The sequence below is a fragment of the Leptodactylus fuscus genome, chromosome 1, assembly GCF_031893055.1.
Source record: "Leptodactylus fuscus isolate aLepFus1 chromosome 1, aLepFus1.hap2, whole genome shotgun sequence".
NCBI lineage: Eukaryota > Metazoa > Chordata > Amphibia > Anura > Leptodactylidae > Leptodactylus > Leptodactylus fuscus.
This window is the reverse complement of record NC_134265.1, coordinates 237,016,750-237,033,982: the sequence shown is the minus strand read 5'-3', so window position 1 is coordinate 237,033,982 and position 17,233 is coordinate 237,016,750. Positions and strand designations below refer to the sequence as shown.

The 17,233-nt window shown below is 39.7% G+C and overlaps 1 protein-coding gene across 1 annotated transcript in view; it reads left to right on the top strand.

Annotated features, from left to right (window-relative positions):
• The window catches only part of WDFY3 (WD repeat and FYVE domain containing 3), a 205,107-nt gene that overhangs the window by 105,328 nt on the left and 82,546 nt on the right, over nucleotides 1-17,233 (top strand). Inside the window, exons 15-18 of the mRNA XM_075284587.1 lie at nucleotides 2,987-3,070; nucleotides 5,446-5,623; nucleotides 7,999-8,213; nucleotides 9,718-9,830. Coding sequence (XP_075140688.1) covers nucleotides 2,987-3,070; nucleotides 5,446-5,623; nucleotides 7,999-8,213; nucleotides 9,718-9,830 — 590 coding nt within the window. The remainder of the gene's footprint in view (nucleotides 1-2,986; nucleotides 3,071-5,445; nucleotides 5,624-7,998; nucleotides 8,214-9,717; nucleotides 9,831-17,233) is intronic.

Genomic DNA, 17,233 nt, shown 5'->3' with positions numbered 1-17,233 from the left:
TACAACTCCTTATTGATGTGTTAATTTTTTTTTTTTGTCAATGAGGGCGGGGACACACCTGCGCCCAGTCTCCGCTTTCAGGTTTCCGTCTTCTGCCCGAGAAACTGGACAGGAGACGGAAATCGGCAGTCATTTTTCAAACCCATTCATTTGAATGGGTTTGCAATGTGTCTGCCCGTGAGTTTCTTCTGGTCTCTGCGGCGAAACCATTTTTTTTTAACCAGACACAAAGTCGGACGTGCAGGACTTTGTGTCCGGTTAAAAACAAACAAACAAAAAAAAACCTGTTTCGCAGCAGAGACCAGAGGACATTTACAAGCGGACACTGACTCCAGGGTTTCCGTCTCTTGTCGGCAAAAGACGGAAACCCACAAAGTGGAGACCGGTGCGCAGATGTGAACCCGCATTCAGTGTGTATTATGTAACCAGATACCAATTTGTGGACAGAACTGTCTCTGCCTTTTTAAGCCTCATCAGCGAAGGTTTTTTATGCACTGATATCTGGAGCATTGTGCAGGATTTGTCAAGGCTATTTTAGAGCCTTTTTTTTTTGTAAGCCCTCATTATAAATAGGAGCTGCCATGAAAAATTCTCTATTGATGTCAGCTGAGTATATTTATCAATGCAACATTCAGCTTGGGATTTATTTCATGTTAAACACCTGTATTAGGAGATCTTTTTTAGAAGATTATCTATGGAGTTAAGGTTTATTGAACTGATTTCATGATTTTCAGAATAAAAACATTACTCCTAGCACTACATAACTAATATGTGCAGAATAACTATATAGTTTGAGTCTGAGGTTGCTAGGTGGGGTGACACAGACACACAAGTCCAGATTTTTAGTCCAAAAAGGTAGAGTTTTATTTTTACTCCACAAGAAACTGTGCATCAACCAAAAAGAGAAAAAAAAAACAATACAAAATAAATACCTGCCAGGCTAGGCTCTGACTACACACATAAATAGGTTACCTCACCTAGAATAGCAGATTAAATGGCAAAATTGAAGGGTACAAGACACAGATCCCACAGTGTGACCTTCCAGCTGGCCCTGCAGTCCAGCTCTGTACAAAGTCTTGCTACTGGAGCTGACCTTTTAAACCTCACTGACGAGGTAAATCCACAGCAGGTGACACTGCAGAAACAGCTACAATGTCTGGACTGGAGGGGGGTGGAATGACAGGTCCCACTGCCAATCCTACCTGCCATTCCTTAAAAATCCAGCCCAATACTGAGCATGTAACAAAATGCTCAGCAGACAAAAGCTGTCTGCTGAGAACAAGTCATCTCTGGACTTTCTCTCATCTTGCCCACCTGAGTAGTCTGGGCGAGATGTACACCCCCTCCATTGTTTTGCCAGCCATCGGCTTACAATAGATGGGATTGTATTTCAAGTTACAGTATGCCTGATGCTTAAGAAATTTGTATGCAACTTAATTAAAAAAAAAAAAGTAAATAAAATACGTATATACGTATACTTCATTAATGAACAAACTTTAGTAAGAATAAGCTGCCAGAATCTGGCGTCTAAAGCAACATTCACAATATTATGTAGCCTAATTGCCTTTGAGATTTTTATTATTTTTAACGTGATGTCTATCCTGTATTTTGTAATTTATGGAAATAGATTTTTTTCAAAAAATGTAATTAAAAAAAAAGTCAAAATGGACATTTATGGAGGAACTAAAGCACGTACAGCATCCAGCTGAAACTCGGTTTGCATGTTAAATGAAACTTTTTTTTTTCAGATTTTATTACATCAGGAAAGAATATACCTTAAAGAGGACCTTTCATGTCCACTGGCACTGCCAGAGAACGGTTCTCTTGATGAAACATTCTGTCAGATTAGTTAAGGAACTTTCCTAAATAAAATATACCAGAATTCTGTTAGAAATTGCACTGAAAACTGTACATACCATGCATCAAATTTCTTAAGGTGGCTTCATACTTTCATTATGTAATGTCCTTTGCTCTCATACGGATAAACAGACACAAAATGACAGATGGGGCCCACTCCGTCTGCTATCCTTCTGCATTTACACATAACCTTTATACATTATGTTTTTATACACTTCTGACAGAATAAAAAGTTGTGTATGAGCGAATTTATTTACCGTTACAAAAGTAAATATTCTCACACCTTCCTTAACAGTTTTACAAAAGTGTGTAAAACAAAAGCGACATCACTGAGGCTTTGCCATCAGATTCATGGCCTCCTTTTAACTTATAGACTGGGACATATTAGACAAGAATACCCCTGAACAATGTCAGTCATTGGTATCTCATACCTACAGTGTTTCATTGTAAAAACCGGATGCTCTTTTATGAACATTTTATGCCTATTATAACCATATTTAAAAAAAACAAAACAAAAAAAACATCCTATTTTGCATGCACTACTTCCACCGATAACTCTTCAAGCTGTAAAATGTGCTGCAAAAGCTTTTTCAACAATGCATGGACTCAACCTGACTCTAGGTTCACACCTGTGCTTAGGTTTTTGTTCTTTGGGTCCAGTTGGGGACCCTAAAAAAGGAAAACCAATCCACTTAAAAAGCAGTTATAGAATATAATGGGGTCCGCTGGGTTTCTGCCCAAAAAATGTGCTGAGAAAAGACCTGCTTGCAGGGGAGCGGCAGACGGATTTCCCGAGTGTAGTCTGGGCACAGATATGAACCTACCCTTAGTCAGACCTAGTATGCTTCCTATACTGAGGCTTGCAGCTTTGAGAAGTCATCTAGTGAGACATCTCTTCTACATATTGACAGACAAGCAGAAAAATTGAGCTAGCACTACTTCTTCATAACCTTTTATTCAGGTTTACAGTACTAGCAGAAGAAATCCGTATGTTTGTCTCAAATCTACTGGATACATCTGTCCTTTGTGTAGTTACTTTTCTGTGTCATTCTGTTCTTTGCTTTTCTATACAACTAACAACTTTTTCACTTGTCTTTCTAACATTTCTATCCTGCTCATGCCTCTGTAGTCGGGCAGAACAGATCCCGCCTTGCTTGACAAATGAGACTACTCTCCCTTCACCTTGGGGCACCCCTGCTCTGACCAGAAAAAGGTACTGATCTATCCATTAGGTCTTCTGTCTAGTCCGTTGAGTAGGAAGGGTTTGTTGGAAGACATTAGAATGTATCTTGTACTTGATGGTGTAAAAGGTGTTCAGATTGGAATTGAAATTTTCTTTAAAGTTTTTTGGTTTTTTTTGCATCTTCTTTTTACTTTACATTTGGTTTATGTCCCTACTTAGCACACACATGGATTATATCCAAAGGCTTCCATGCACTCATCATATTCTAAAAGTGTGTCCATTTGGCACATGGTGGACTGGTTACCGTTTTGTTTTTGTTTTTTTAATGTCCTTTAATACATAGTCTACACATTCGTATCAACATACATTGGAAGTGTATGTCAGGGAATACTTCTGAAATATAAGGTACTTCAGATCACTTAAATGGTAGCTAAATGCTGTGTCTCAGTTTCACCCTGTCTGCTTCCTTCTCCATTCTCTATATCAGCTGCTGAGGACAACTATCTAATGGGAGTGCTGAGTGTTAGATCTCTATAGATCTAAAATGAATTATTCTAATTATGTTTCTGAATGGGTCATCAATATTTTTAGACCAGAAAACCTATTTAGGCCAGGACTCCATGTTGCGAAAACACCGCTATTTGGCTGCAAAGGAAATGCCAGAAAATCACAGAATGTCAATTATACCTAGGGCAACACTGACTTTTTCCATTCCATATAGGTGTAAAAGGGACAGAAAGTCCCTAGAAAACTCTGTGGACTTTCTGTAAAAAGTGGCTCGTAAAATAAAAAAACTGATGCGTTCACACTGTAGTCTTTTCCACAGTGCTTTTTAGCAGCTATACGCAACGTGGGGCCTTAGCCTTTAGCCTTAAGAACATATATGACAGATTGTTCCATCCAGTGTATGCCCATCATTTGGGGGGAGGGGGCGCGTTCACACTACCGTTGGAGGTCCGTTCTGAACGGACACTTGACATAACGGGCATTTACGGACACTGATGTTAATGTGTCTGTTTTTTTCAATGATCCATTTAATGGACATGTGGCATATTTTTTATAAACGGACATGAACAGACAACAGATAAAATCTCATTCAAATTAATGGCATTTTTAAAGGATTTATGATGTTTCAGTAAGTGTCCATTGTTAACATTTTGCAACCAATGCTAGCAGCCGGCACTACTAACCGTAGTGTGAACGCCCCCTTACATTTAAGCTATAAATTGTTTTGATTCCTGTCTTGGAATGTTCTGACATGATCTTATTTACCATTTGCTGCGATGAATTTTCTGTCCTGAAAATTCTTTGCTATTAATGTGTTTTGTCTCCTTTTCTCTTTTACAACTACTCATTAAAATTCTCCTAAATGCCTAGAGAAAACACAAATCACATTCAAACACCATGGTGAATAATGCAGCAGTTTTTCATTCAATTAAATATTTAAGCTGCTTTTATTTTTAGAAAGTTATTTTCCATGGGATAGCAGACTCTTAGATGCAAGGATTTATATTATTCATGTTGCCGGCTGAAGCTTTTTACTCTGTGTTTGTTATTGTGCGATTATTACCATACTAGCATAAGAATATAGGGTTCTTTAAAGTGAATATTGTGGATGGTCCTTAAAGGGGTATTCCCTCAAACACAACCATATTTAATTTTGGAAATAATAAAAAGTTAAACATTTTTGCAAATATAAACCCAGCAAAATTTTTTAAAGATTTTATCTAACCATCTTAGTGGTGACAGTCTGTCTTGATAATCTTGATAATCTGGCAATAATAAGGAAATCATGGCTGGGTTTCGGACAAGTCCCAGACCACAGAAAGTTTTTGCATTCATGTTCTTATCTCTTGGAAACCGATCAAGAAAACAGATTGTCACCACTAAAATTATTTCAAAAAAATAAAGGAAAAAAATCTTTAAAACTCTGCAAAAATGTTTTTATTAAATGTGCAGAAATGTTTAACTGTTCATTGTCTGAGAGTGTGTAAATATAGTCATGTCCATGAGAATACCCCTTTAAACCCAAATAATATCTTTTTCTGTCTTATATTTAATACCTTGTCCATTGTGCTGTATTTAGTAAATCCAAGTATTACTGTAAAGTCCATTTACATGTCCAGGATTTGATCCAAATACCACGTCAAAGCTATTGACAATTCATGGAAATGGGTAGTTGTAGGGGGATGTGCCAAATCAAACACTAGATCCTGCGTTGAATATCTGAAGATCAGTCTTGGATTTCCACCGAGGATACTTCCACTGAAGTAAATGTGTGTTGCGTTTACCTTGATGACTTGTGAACATATCCTATTGGTACCAGTTCAGTTTGCTTGTAGATCTCTATCAAGTATGTCATGTTAAAATCTTAAATTAATATATCTGCTCATTTTCTATTGCAGACATGTCTACCATACAGTTTCCACATCTTCCCTGATGCCTCCGAAAAACATCAGTGATCTGAAAGCTCATGGAGGACCAGCATCCTTTTCAACCTCAGATGCAGTTATCATACACCCGGGTGCCATGCTTTCTATGCTTGATCTTTTGGCATCTGTGGATTCAGATTCCCAACCTGAAGTATGTATCTCAAAATGGCAGGATAATGTATTCCAAATTCCAGTACAAATATTTGCATTAATTTTAATTTATTTCTTGTTTTTATTTTATGTCTGTTGTCTTACTCCATTTTTTGTAAAGTTTTAAAAATTTCATTACAGCTTAAAGGGGTATTCCCATGTACATAATTTTTTAATTTGTAGATAATTAAAAGTTAAACATTTTTGCACATATAAGTAATTAAACATTTTGCAGAGTTTTAAAGATTTTCTCTAAATATCTTGTGGTCACAGTCTGTTGTCTTGATCAGTTGCCATGGATATGACCATGAATGCAGGAACTTTCTAAGGTCAGAAAATCAGCCATGATTTCTTTATTGTGGCCGGGATATCTTCTGATACATGTAGTATCCCTGCCTGATAATCCAGCGACAGTAAGAAAATCATAGCTGACAAGTCCCAGACCATCGAAAGTTTCTGCATTAGTGGTCGTACCCATTGGCAACCGATTAAGACAACAGACTGTCACCACTAAGAAAGTTAGAGAAAATCTTTAAAACGCTGCAGAATTTTTAATAACTTATATTTGCAAAAATGTTTAACTTTTAATTATCTACAAATATAGATATGATTATGGGAATACCCCTTTAAGGCTAAGGCCCCACGTGAACACACTTTTAAGAGTTTTCCTCTGCAGACTTTCTCTTAACATTATATCTACGGGAAAGCCGCCGGCGTTTCCGTAGATATAATTGACATGCTGCGATCTTTTCCGCAAACTGGGGATGGAATTCGCATGAATCCCATTCACTTTGCCTGCACTGTACAACGCCGTGTCTGCGGGCAAATCGCAGAGTTTCCGTTCCTTGGGGCCCGGCCTAAAGGCCCTTTAGGGCTAGTTCACGTAGTAAAATGGTCAGGATTTTGATGCGGAATCTGCCTCAAAATATGCCTCAAAACAATAGTCCTATGTAAACCACTATCAGTTTTTTTTTCCGTTAGCATTTTTTTCTGCTAGCGGAAAAAAGAAGCGACATGACCTTTCTTCAGGTGAATTCCACCTGAAAAAACCAACAGAAATCAATGAGAGGTGGAAAAATTGCTAGCAGTTTTTGACGCAGTTTTCGATGCGTTTTTTGGCAAAAACCACTTCAAAAACTGCTAGCGGTTTTTCAAGGTCCATAGACTGTGCTGGAGGGATAAAGAAACAAAACTAAATGCCTCATGTCAAAAAACATTTCAAAAAACCATTTCCTAATTCCTGAAGCAGATTTTTTCCTAACCAAATACCTCGACGCCTAAGTACATGTGTACATAAAAATGTGAATATTCAAACATTTATTTCTGCATCCACAATCCACAGTGTGTATATAGAAATCCCTAGCTACATCTATATCTACACATATTTTTCTACCTTTCAAGCCAGGAAGAACGTGTGCATTTATGCAAATGATTATTTGATTCTATATCATTTATTTTTAATAAAACTTAAAGGGATCATCCAGCTCCCAAAATTTACTGCAAATTCATCCACAACAGTTCTAAATACTCACTGTTCCCTTGTTAACCCTTTGCTTGGCTTTATTTTACTTGCTGCCCCTAGTATCACTGTTATTTACATGTAGTGAATCAGTGGAAGAATTACATTTCATATGATTCCTTCATCTGGTCTGGCTTTGTGTAACTCTCCCTTCTACACAGTCCTCTGTGTGCAAATTAACTCCCTGCTACATGGTCTCTTCTGTGTCACAGTGCCTGTCATGTGTCTTATATCTTCAGTCAATGAAGCCACTATCCTCCACATATCTGACCAAATAATTTATTACTCCCCCAGAGGTCTGTATGAGTGACTTCAAGGGGCAAGGAGGTCATGTGCTACTGTGAGGATTTTACTATACGTAATTCTTCTTTTACTAGGTATGTATGAGTTTTAAAAAAGATGTGACCTGTCAAAAGTTTTGATCTGTGGGTGTCCAAGTGCGGAAACCCAGTTGTATCCTGAGCTTTGTGCCCCTTCTTTTCTCATCAGCTGTCTTCAGAGAGCAGAGAGTTCTATATATAGGCTCATAAAAATTTTAAGTCTGAGTTGAGCAGAACCGATCAGATAGAGAGGGGCGCAGGCACTTGACTACTACTACATACTAAGTGAAAAACAAATCATCATACAGCATTTTGTTGTGATGTGCATCCAAAAAATACAACGGAAATTGGGAACACAGCTTTGGAGAATGGTGTATGGTGTAAGTCAGAGGGAGTACAAGGAATACCCTGCGTTATCCAGCATCATGAGAAGCGTAGTATTAACATAACTGGTTGAAATTTGATCCATTTATTATTCAGTCCATTTCTTATACAATGTGGTTTCATTTCTTAGCTTTACCTCTTTTTTCCCTCCAGCATGCCTTGGATCTCCAGTTGGCTGTAGCAAACATCTTGCAGTCTTTAGTACACACAGAGAGGAATCAGCAGGTTATGTGTGAAGGAGGGCTGCATGCCCGCTTATTACACAGATGCAGCGCTGCCCTGGCTGATGAAGACCATGCATTACACCCTCCGCTGCAGCGCATGTTTGAGAGATTGGCTTCTCAAGCTCTGGAGCCCATGGTGCTGAGGTATGTACTTCCATAAAACAATGTAACTAAATGACTTCTAACATTTTACTTACAGTGCTTGTCCCATTACAAAAAAGCTCACTATCCACATATCCTGTCATTTTGTAAAAGAGAGGGTCCTAAATTTGGGACTCCACTTCGCAGAGGCAGAGCAGAATTCCAGAAATGACTGTCATTGTAATATTACATTCCATATCTTTCTTGTCACCGAAGAGGAAATGTATGATCTTCTAGAACTTGTCTCAGTGCTAACAGCCGGATTAATTGGAAAAATCTACCTTCTTGATAAGACAACCCTAGTAGAGGGATTATTCAGTTTCTAAAAAAATACAATGTAAAAAGAACAGCAAACAAAATTAATAACAAAACATTTGATACTACTATTTCCTGCTGTTCCAGTGCTAATATTCTGGTAGTACCTCTGGTCTTTGGCTGTAGTGGCCTCATCATGACTAAGGTCTGAGGAAAGATGGTGAGAAATATGACACTTGGCCACTGATCATGTGCAGGGGGTCATGTGCGGCTGTAACAAATACTGTGAAAAGTACTAGAGCAGTGTCTTGTTGTGTGTTTTGGTTGTTTTTTTTTTGTTTTTGTTTTTTTTTTGTTACTAGACCATTTGTGGTTCTTCACTTTTTTATTATAAAAAATTGACTAACATTTTGACTATCCGTTGTAGGACAAAAGAAATCTACATCAACAGTAGTAGAATGATAAAGAAACCAAGCCCCCTTTGCCCATTTCCCATTCCTGTTGACTGAAAAGAAAACTTGTTGTTTGCATTAATCATATTACGGGGCGTTCACACTACCGTTTGTGTCCGACAGGTAGTGTCCGCTCCTAGTGTCCGTTCAAAATCTCTCACGGACATTAGGAGTGGACACTAGCTGTGTCGGTGACTCCTGTCATTTATTTAAATGGCGATCGGGTGCGTTCTTTTGCACTCCGTGCCCTTCCTTCACTGTCATGTCGGGTTTTTCTGTCCGCTTGAAGTTGGACATCTTTACATGCGGACAGTGAAGGAAGGGCACGGAGTGCAAAAGAACGCACCCGATCGCCATTTAAATAAATGACAGGTGTCACGGACACAGTTAGTGTCCGCTCCTAATGTCCGTGAGAGATTTTGAACAGACATTACTTGTTGGACACAGTAGTGTGAACACCCTCTTTTGTAACAGAAGGAGTCCTGCATGCACAACTCTCAGTAATGTTAAAAAAAAGCTTGATGGAAGAAAGCTTCTGTACTGTTTTTACGTGAGGGTGAATGCAGATGGTCACTAGACGGAGAAGACTCAATTTGCACCAGTCACCTGATGTCCGTTGCTCTCATCCTATAAGGAGAGCAGTGCACATTAATATTGGTAGCGTGAGCCTACCCTAATCTCTTTTAAAAATGCTTCTCCATGTACAGATGCACAATATGCGGGAGAATATTTTCAATTAACACATTGCTGTAACTTTTTTTTTTTTTTTAATGAATTGGTCCTTTTCTATATGATTTTAGAGAATTCCTACGTCTTGGTAATCCTTTGAATTGTGCAGCATGGGATAAACGTCTGTTAAAACAGTATCGTGTCCACAAGCCTAGTTCTCTCAGCTATGAGCCAGAAATGAGAAGTAAGTTTCTGTATTTTTTTTTAAACCTTATAGTACAACATATCATTTGTCCACAGCGTTTTGCATAGTATTTATAATCAGAGCAAATTAAAGGGGCTCTATCTGCAAAATTTTGCTGTATGAGCTCCACATATGCGTGAATAGCCTTTAAAAGGGCTATTCAGGCACCGCTAATCTTATTTTAAACCCCCATCCCGTTTTAAAATAAAACTATAAAAACATATGGGTAAATCATACCTGAACGTGCACCGACGTCATCTTCTGGCACACCTACCTCGGCGACGCCCTCCGGTCCTGGCTCTTCCCCGGCTTCATCTTCTAACGGCGGTTCAAATCCGATTGGTTGAAATCCGGCGCATGCACAGTAGCGCTCCCTCTGGAGCTACTGCGCACACTCCAGCGGCACTGCTATTGAGAAAAATGGCTCCAGAGTGTGTGCAGTAGCTCCGGAGGGAATGCTACTGCGCACGCGCCGGATTTCAACCAATCGTATTTGAACCGCCGGAAGAAGATAAAGATGAAGCTGGGAAGAGCCAGGACCGGAGAGCGTCGCCAAAAGAAGAAGAAAGAAGAGGTAGGCGTTCCAGAAGATGACGTCATATCGTGCACGACCGCCCTCATAATTTACATATATGTTTTTATAGTTTTATTTTAAAACGGGACAGGGGGTTTAAAATAAGATTAGCGGTGCCTGAATATCCTTTTTAAAGGCTATTCACGCCTATGTGTGACTCATACAGCAAAATTTTGCTGATAGAGCCCCTTTAAAAGGTTCCTGACTTTTCATGAGAAGTTGAAATATCTGCAGGGTCTTGGTGGTCAGTCCTGTCTAGGTCTGTATAAGTCTTCATACATGGTGTCCTATACATTTTTCTGTTGCTAGTAGCCCCAAAATGGCTGCAGCGAATTTTGTATTTTTGTCTTAAGCAGGTGGTGGGTACAATAAGTAGCTATCTGCCTTCTTCCCTATCCATTATAAGTACTACTGGTAGTAACTAGTTTCTTAACATGTCATTCTGCCAGGAATAAAATGGCAAACAAATAGCTGATGAAAGTCCAAGTGACTAGGTTTTTTACTTGAATCACTCATGATCCAAAAAAATAACTTCGAAGACCCACCACCCTCTAACAATTCCTAGGAAATGGAGCATAGTACCCTTCAAATTTTGGTGTCCTCTGCTGCAGCATTATTGTGTTAGAGCTTTGAGGATGCTTTAGTACTCTGGTGGGCCAGGGATTGTGTTTTAATGTAGGATTGCTTCATCAAAAAGTACTTCTGTGTCTATTTTTTTAGTAACATCATATTTATTCAGTCCATGTAACAGAGATATGACAATTTTGTAGTAATCTTAGTGAATCTGATCAGGACTAGCTTGGCCCAAGAATAAAGGACTAGCTTGGCTAAAGAATAGTTTTTCTAGTAGAATGAGTCCAGATACATAAGGGCATGATGTCTACCCATATACCGCAGCCCCAACTCTGCAATTTTCTGTAGATTGGGGTGGTTTTCCATCTAGAAAAATTTGATTACCTGTACAGAAGACTGATGAGAGTGTAATCTATGCATTTTCTGACTTCTGTCCATACCAGAATGGTAGAACCTGTAACCTTTACGGGAATAAACTTGTTAGAAAGATGCTAATTGATTCTAGCTTTTGGGTGAAAGCTATTTCTATCTTGAGGCATGTTTTATGGGGTTTTAAGTTTACATTGCTGAATGAAAAGGTTTAATGCTTATTTTCCCTCTCCAAGCAGGAAATCCCAGCACTATTTAGCACCTGAATTGGATTTTAACTTAAAGGGGTTGTCCAGGCTAAAATTTTATTTATTAATTAGGCTGGGGGAGGTGAAAAAACAAAAGAAAACCATATTCACCTGTGCTCCGGTGTTTCCCCGTGCGGTCCGGTCCTCCAGCTCTGTTGTTGTCCTACCCGCGAAATGTGACAGCTGTAGCCAATCAGCAGCTTCAAGAAGGGACTTCAGACGTCACTACTTGTGCCAATCAGCAGTCTCAGAAAATATTGTTTAGCCTGGATATCCTGTTTAATGTATATCTAGTTGTACAGTGGCACTTTATCCTTGATCTCACTAGGCATTTGGCAAGTGCAGCTCCAGACGTTTAATGTCTTTTTACTATAATTACAAAGTAATAATCTTGATTGCAGGCTAAGGTGGCTAAATTAAGCAAATTTTTATACATAGTACAATCTCCCTCTTCTTCGTCCTATTTTTTACAATAGTCTGTTGATCTAATTTTGTAGATATTTTAATCAGGTCTCCTTGTGTTTTTCTTTCCTCCTCCGCTTTAAATTGCATATTTGCTTTTCAGCTTCCAAAGTTTGAACAACTGTCGGGTCAGCCCGTATGTTCCAAAATTACAGTTTAGTCGTGGATGAGATGGAAATGCAATCTGTTTGATTATCTACGGATCTTGAGCTCTCCCACACACTGTACCCCACGTTTCCTAATACACGGCTGACATATTAGTGTTGTCATCATCACAGTATGCATCAGAGAGCTTTCCACACAGCACTGGGCTTGTATGACGTCATTGTAAATATTACTTTCAGTAATCAATCGTGTAGGGCTTGTGGTTCACCAATGGCATAAAAGTACACTGATAAAAAATATCAAGGGAACACTCAAATAACACATCCTAGATATGAATGAATGAATGAATGAATGAATGAAATATTCTCATTGAATACTTTGTTCTGTACAAAGTTGAAAGCGATGACAACAAAATCACACAAAAATCATCAATGGAAATCAAATTTATTAACCAATGGAGGCCTGGATCTGGAGTCACCCCTAAAAATAAGTGGAAAAACATACTACAGGCTGATATATCTGGACTCCATCACTTTGCCTGTCACCTTCTCACAAATATATATATATACCGTATATACTCGAGTATAAGCCGACCCGAATATAAGCCGACCCCCCTAATTTTACCACAAAAAACTGGGAAAACTTATTGACTCGAGTATAAGCCTAGGGGGGAAATGCAGCAGCTACTGGAAAATTTCAAAAATGAAAATGGTCGGAGTTTTTGGGTGCAGTAGATGTTGGGGAAGGGGAGGGGGTGTTTTGGTTGTCTGTCTGCCCCTTCCCTGAGCTTGAGGACTGTTTTTTCTTCCCCCCCACTTGGAATTCAGTCTGGCTGTATACAGGGTATCTGCAGTGCTCCTATTAACCTCTTTACGACGGAACAGGAGCACTGCAGATCCCCTATATTCAGTAGACCAGGCACTGTCAGACACAGGGATACCTAATGTGTATGTGTTTCACAGTCATTTTCTACTTTAGTGTCTATTCTAGGGAAAGGAGGGATTTAGAACTTTTATTTTTTTACCTTATTTTTTTTGTCACTGTATTATGGGAGATTCTATACATGGATATTGTGGCTGGTCATAGACCCCCCCCCCCCCCCCTAAAAAAAAAAAATTAATAATAATTTTTTTTTTTTTTTTTTTTTTTTTTTTTTTGCTGACTCGAGTATAAGCCGAGGGAGACTTTTTCAGCACAAAATCTGGGCTGAAAAATTCGGCTTCTACTCGAATATATATATATATATATATATATATATATATATATGTGTGTGCTTTTTACTAGTTTTTCAAAACATGAACAAAAACTTGAAAAGGTCTTTAGCTTTTTTTTGTATTCCAGTGTTCACTACGCAGGATAGATAATGTATTCTTTATGGTATGGCATGTTATGGACAAGGTGATAGGAAATATGTTTCTTTTATTTTGCTAATATAATGCAGTGGGTTATGGCGTCAGCATGACTCTGACGAGAGGTATATGTTATAGCTGACACCTTGTGTTGATCCTGACAGTTTAACTCCTTGTGCAGTCAGCTCATGTGTTGTCATGTAAAGAATTGGAAGCAGTACAATGAATTAAGAAGGTGGTGCCAGACAATGTACTTGGATGTGGCTATAGCTGCTTCCAGTCTTCAGGCCCCCTCAGTAAGTAAAACAATGATTCATTTCTGCTGGATACCACTACTGACAGTGCAGTTTTGCTGTTACTTTGAGGCCATACATGATATATAGCTGAAATTATTGTTTTACATACTCAAAACATGTATGCAGGCTTCCACTGCACCTCAGCGATTTTATTTAACAAACTAAACTAAAGCACATGTGACGCTGGGTTCACACCAGCGCCTGAACTCCGTTTTCAGGTTTCCGTCTTCTGCATGCAGAAGACTGAAACCTGTCATGCCGAGTCCGGCTGTGAGCGCCGGTGAGCGTTTTATGCGCTCCGTGGCAAAACCGGTTTTAAAATAAAAAATAAAAAAATCAGACACAGAGTACTACATGTCTGACTCTGTGGTGAAACTGTTTTTTTTTTTTAAACCAGACACAGAGTGCATAAAACGCTCACCGGCGCACACGCCCGGAGACTTTTCAAGCCCATTCAATTGAATGGGCTTGAAACATGCCGGCAGGTTTCCGTCTCCTGCCCCTGTTTTGTGCAGGAAACGGAAACCTGCAGAATGGAGTACGGGCACAGCCCTGAGTTAGTTGTATATTATGTGCCCACTTTCCAGTTAAGGCTGGATTAGAAAGGTCTCTGAGAGCGGCACAGTACAGATGTTCCTTAAAGGGGCTCTATCATTAGATTTTGGCCATTTGAGATAATCATATGCCTGAATAGCCTTTAAAAAGGCTATTCAGGTGCTGCTCCCAGCGTCATACCATTCTCACGCCCACCGCTATTGCTTGTGCTCTAAGTTGTCGTCCTCTTCCCTGCGATTAACCACCTCCAGCGTCTGTATTCTCGGCCGTAGGGAATTGAAATCTCGGGCAGGCGCAGTAGCATGCCAAGTGTAAGATTGGAGTAAGCTCCAGTTCCTTGTTTTTGTGCCCAACCAGCTCCAGAGCTGCTCATTTCCAGCAAAGAGTCCTGTGAACCTCCCATCTTGCTGTGTTGCATAGGCAGGCGATTTTCTAAAGGCCCAGCAGGGTCAGAGCTACTGTGCATGCCCAAGATTTCAATTCCCTACCGCCGAGAAGAGTGTATTGGACCATATGCGATATTTTCTCTATGGAGAGACAGGCCATTATCAAATCTATTTTTTTTTTTTTTAAAAAAAAACTTTCCATGTTAGTGCATTCTTCCTTTCTATCTTTGTGTTCTCAGTGCACTAAAGGAAGTCTACCACCTACCCCCAAGCATGTTCATCTGCCTTCACTATGTTACAGAGAATATTAGAGTGACAATCAACATACCTTTGCTATTTGTGTCACTTTTTTTTTGTTGATTTGAAGAAAAACCACTTTGAAGCCTCATGAAAATGAAGCAGTTGGTGCACTAGGGGCAGCCCTGGAAGCACTGCTCTTGCTGTTCAGGTAGGGTGGGGAGGATTAACTTACCTGTAAGTAGTGGTTCAGGCAGGGGACAATAGGGGTCTGAACGCAAGAGCTGTGTTCCAGACAACTGAAGACCCACCCCCAGTACACCAACTGCCTCATTTGCATAATACTTTAAAGGTGTTTTTCTCTAAATCTATAAAAGTGACATACACAACAAAAGTATATTATTTATCACTGTAATATGTTCTGTAACTTGGTGGTGGCAATTGAATATGCTTGGGGAGGTGGTAGGACTTCCCTTTAAGCGTTCCAGTTGGTCCTTCACTATATTTAAAGGAAGCACGGTCGCTAATGTGGTTCCATTTAATGATATATACACTCACCGGCCACTTTATTAGGTACACCATGCTAGTAACGGGTTGGACCCCCTTTTGCCTTCAGAACTGCCTCAATTCTTCGTGGCATAGATTCAACAAGGTGCTGGAAGCATTCCTCAGAGATTTTGGTCCATATTGACATGATGGCATCACACAGTTGCCGCAGATTTGTCGGCTGCACATCCCTGATGCGAATCTCCCGTTTCACCACATCCCAAAGATGCTGTATTGGATTGAGATCTGGTGACTGTGGAGGCCATTGGAGTACAGTGAACTCATTGTCATGTTCAAGAAACCAGTCTGAGATGATTCCAGCTTTATGACATGGCGCATTATCCTGCTGAAAGTAGCCATCAGATGTTGGGTACATTGTGGTCATAAAGGGATGGACATGGTCAGCAACAATACTCAGGTAGGCTTTGGCGTTGCAACGATGCTCAATTGGTACCAAGGGGCCCAAAGAGTGCCAAGAAAATATTCCCCACACCATGACACCACCACCACCAGCCTGAACCGTTGATACAAGGCAGGATGGATCCATGCTTTCATGTTGTTGACGCCAAATTCTGACCCTACCATCCGAATGTCGCAGCAGAAATCGAGACTCATCAGCCCAGTCAACGTTTTTCCAATCTTCAATTGTCCAATTTCGATGAGCTTGTGCAAATTGTAGCCTCAGTTTCCTGTTCTTAGCTGAAAGGAGTGGCACCCGGTGTGGTCTTCTGCTGCTGTAGCCCATCTGCCTCAAAGTTGGACGTACTGTGCGTTCAGAGATGCTCTTCTGGCTACCTTGGTTGTAACGGGTGGCTATTTGAGTCACTGTTGCCTTTCTATCAGCTCGAACCAGTCTGGCCATTCTCCTCTGACCTCTGGCATCAACAACGCATTTCCGCCCACAGAACTGCCGCTCACTGGATGTTTTTTCTTTTTCGGACCATTCTCTGTAAACCCTAGAGATGGTTGTGCGTGAAAATCCCAGTAGATCAGCAGTTTCTGAAATACTCAGACCAGCCCTTCTGGCACCAACAACCATGCCACGTTCAAAGGCACTCAAATCACCTTTCTTCCCCATACTGATGCTCGGTTTGAACTGCAGGAGATTGTCTTGACCATGTCTACATGCCTAAATGCACTGAGTTGCCGCCATGTGATTGGCTGATTAGAAATTAAGTGTTAACGAGCAGTTGGACAGGTGTACCTAATAAAGTGGCCGGTGAGTGTGTGTGTATGTGTGTATGTATATATATATATATATATATATATATATATATATATATATATATATATTTATTACACGTACAATTAATTTAAATATGTTGTTGAACATGAATGTGAATTCACTTTCAAAATGGCTTTACAGTATAATGGGCAAAACATGGTAAGGTTTGTGCGTATGGGTTCAGCCTTTCTGAGTCTTGAACTAAATCCTATACATTTTCATATTTAATATATTTTGTGACCAGTTTATTATCCAATATAAATATTATCACATGCTCCTTATGAAGCCGCAGTTCTCCAATCTTCTGTATTCTGCCAAATCATTCAGCAATAATTGTGCATCAGTAAGCAATGCAGGAAAGACATTACTAAGTCACCTGGCTGAGTAAGTAACAATGAGCGCCAATGCTATGAATAGAAACATAGCAGAGATGGTAAACCGGTATGTTTTTTTCCATTTTAGCTCTGACAGATCTGTT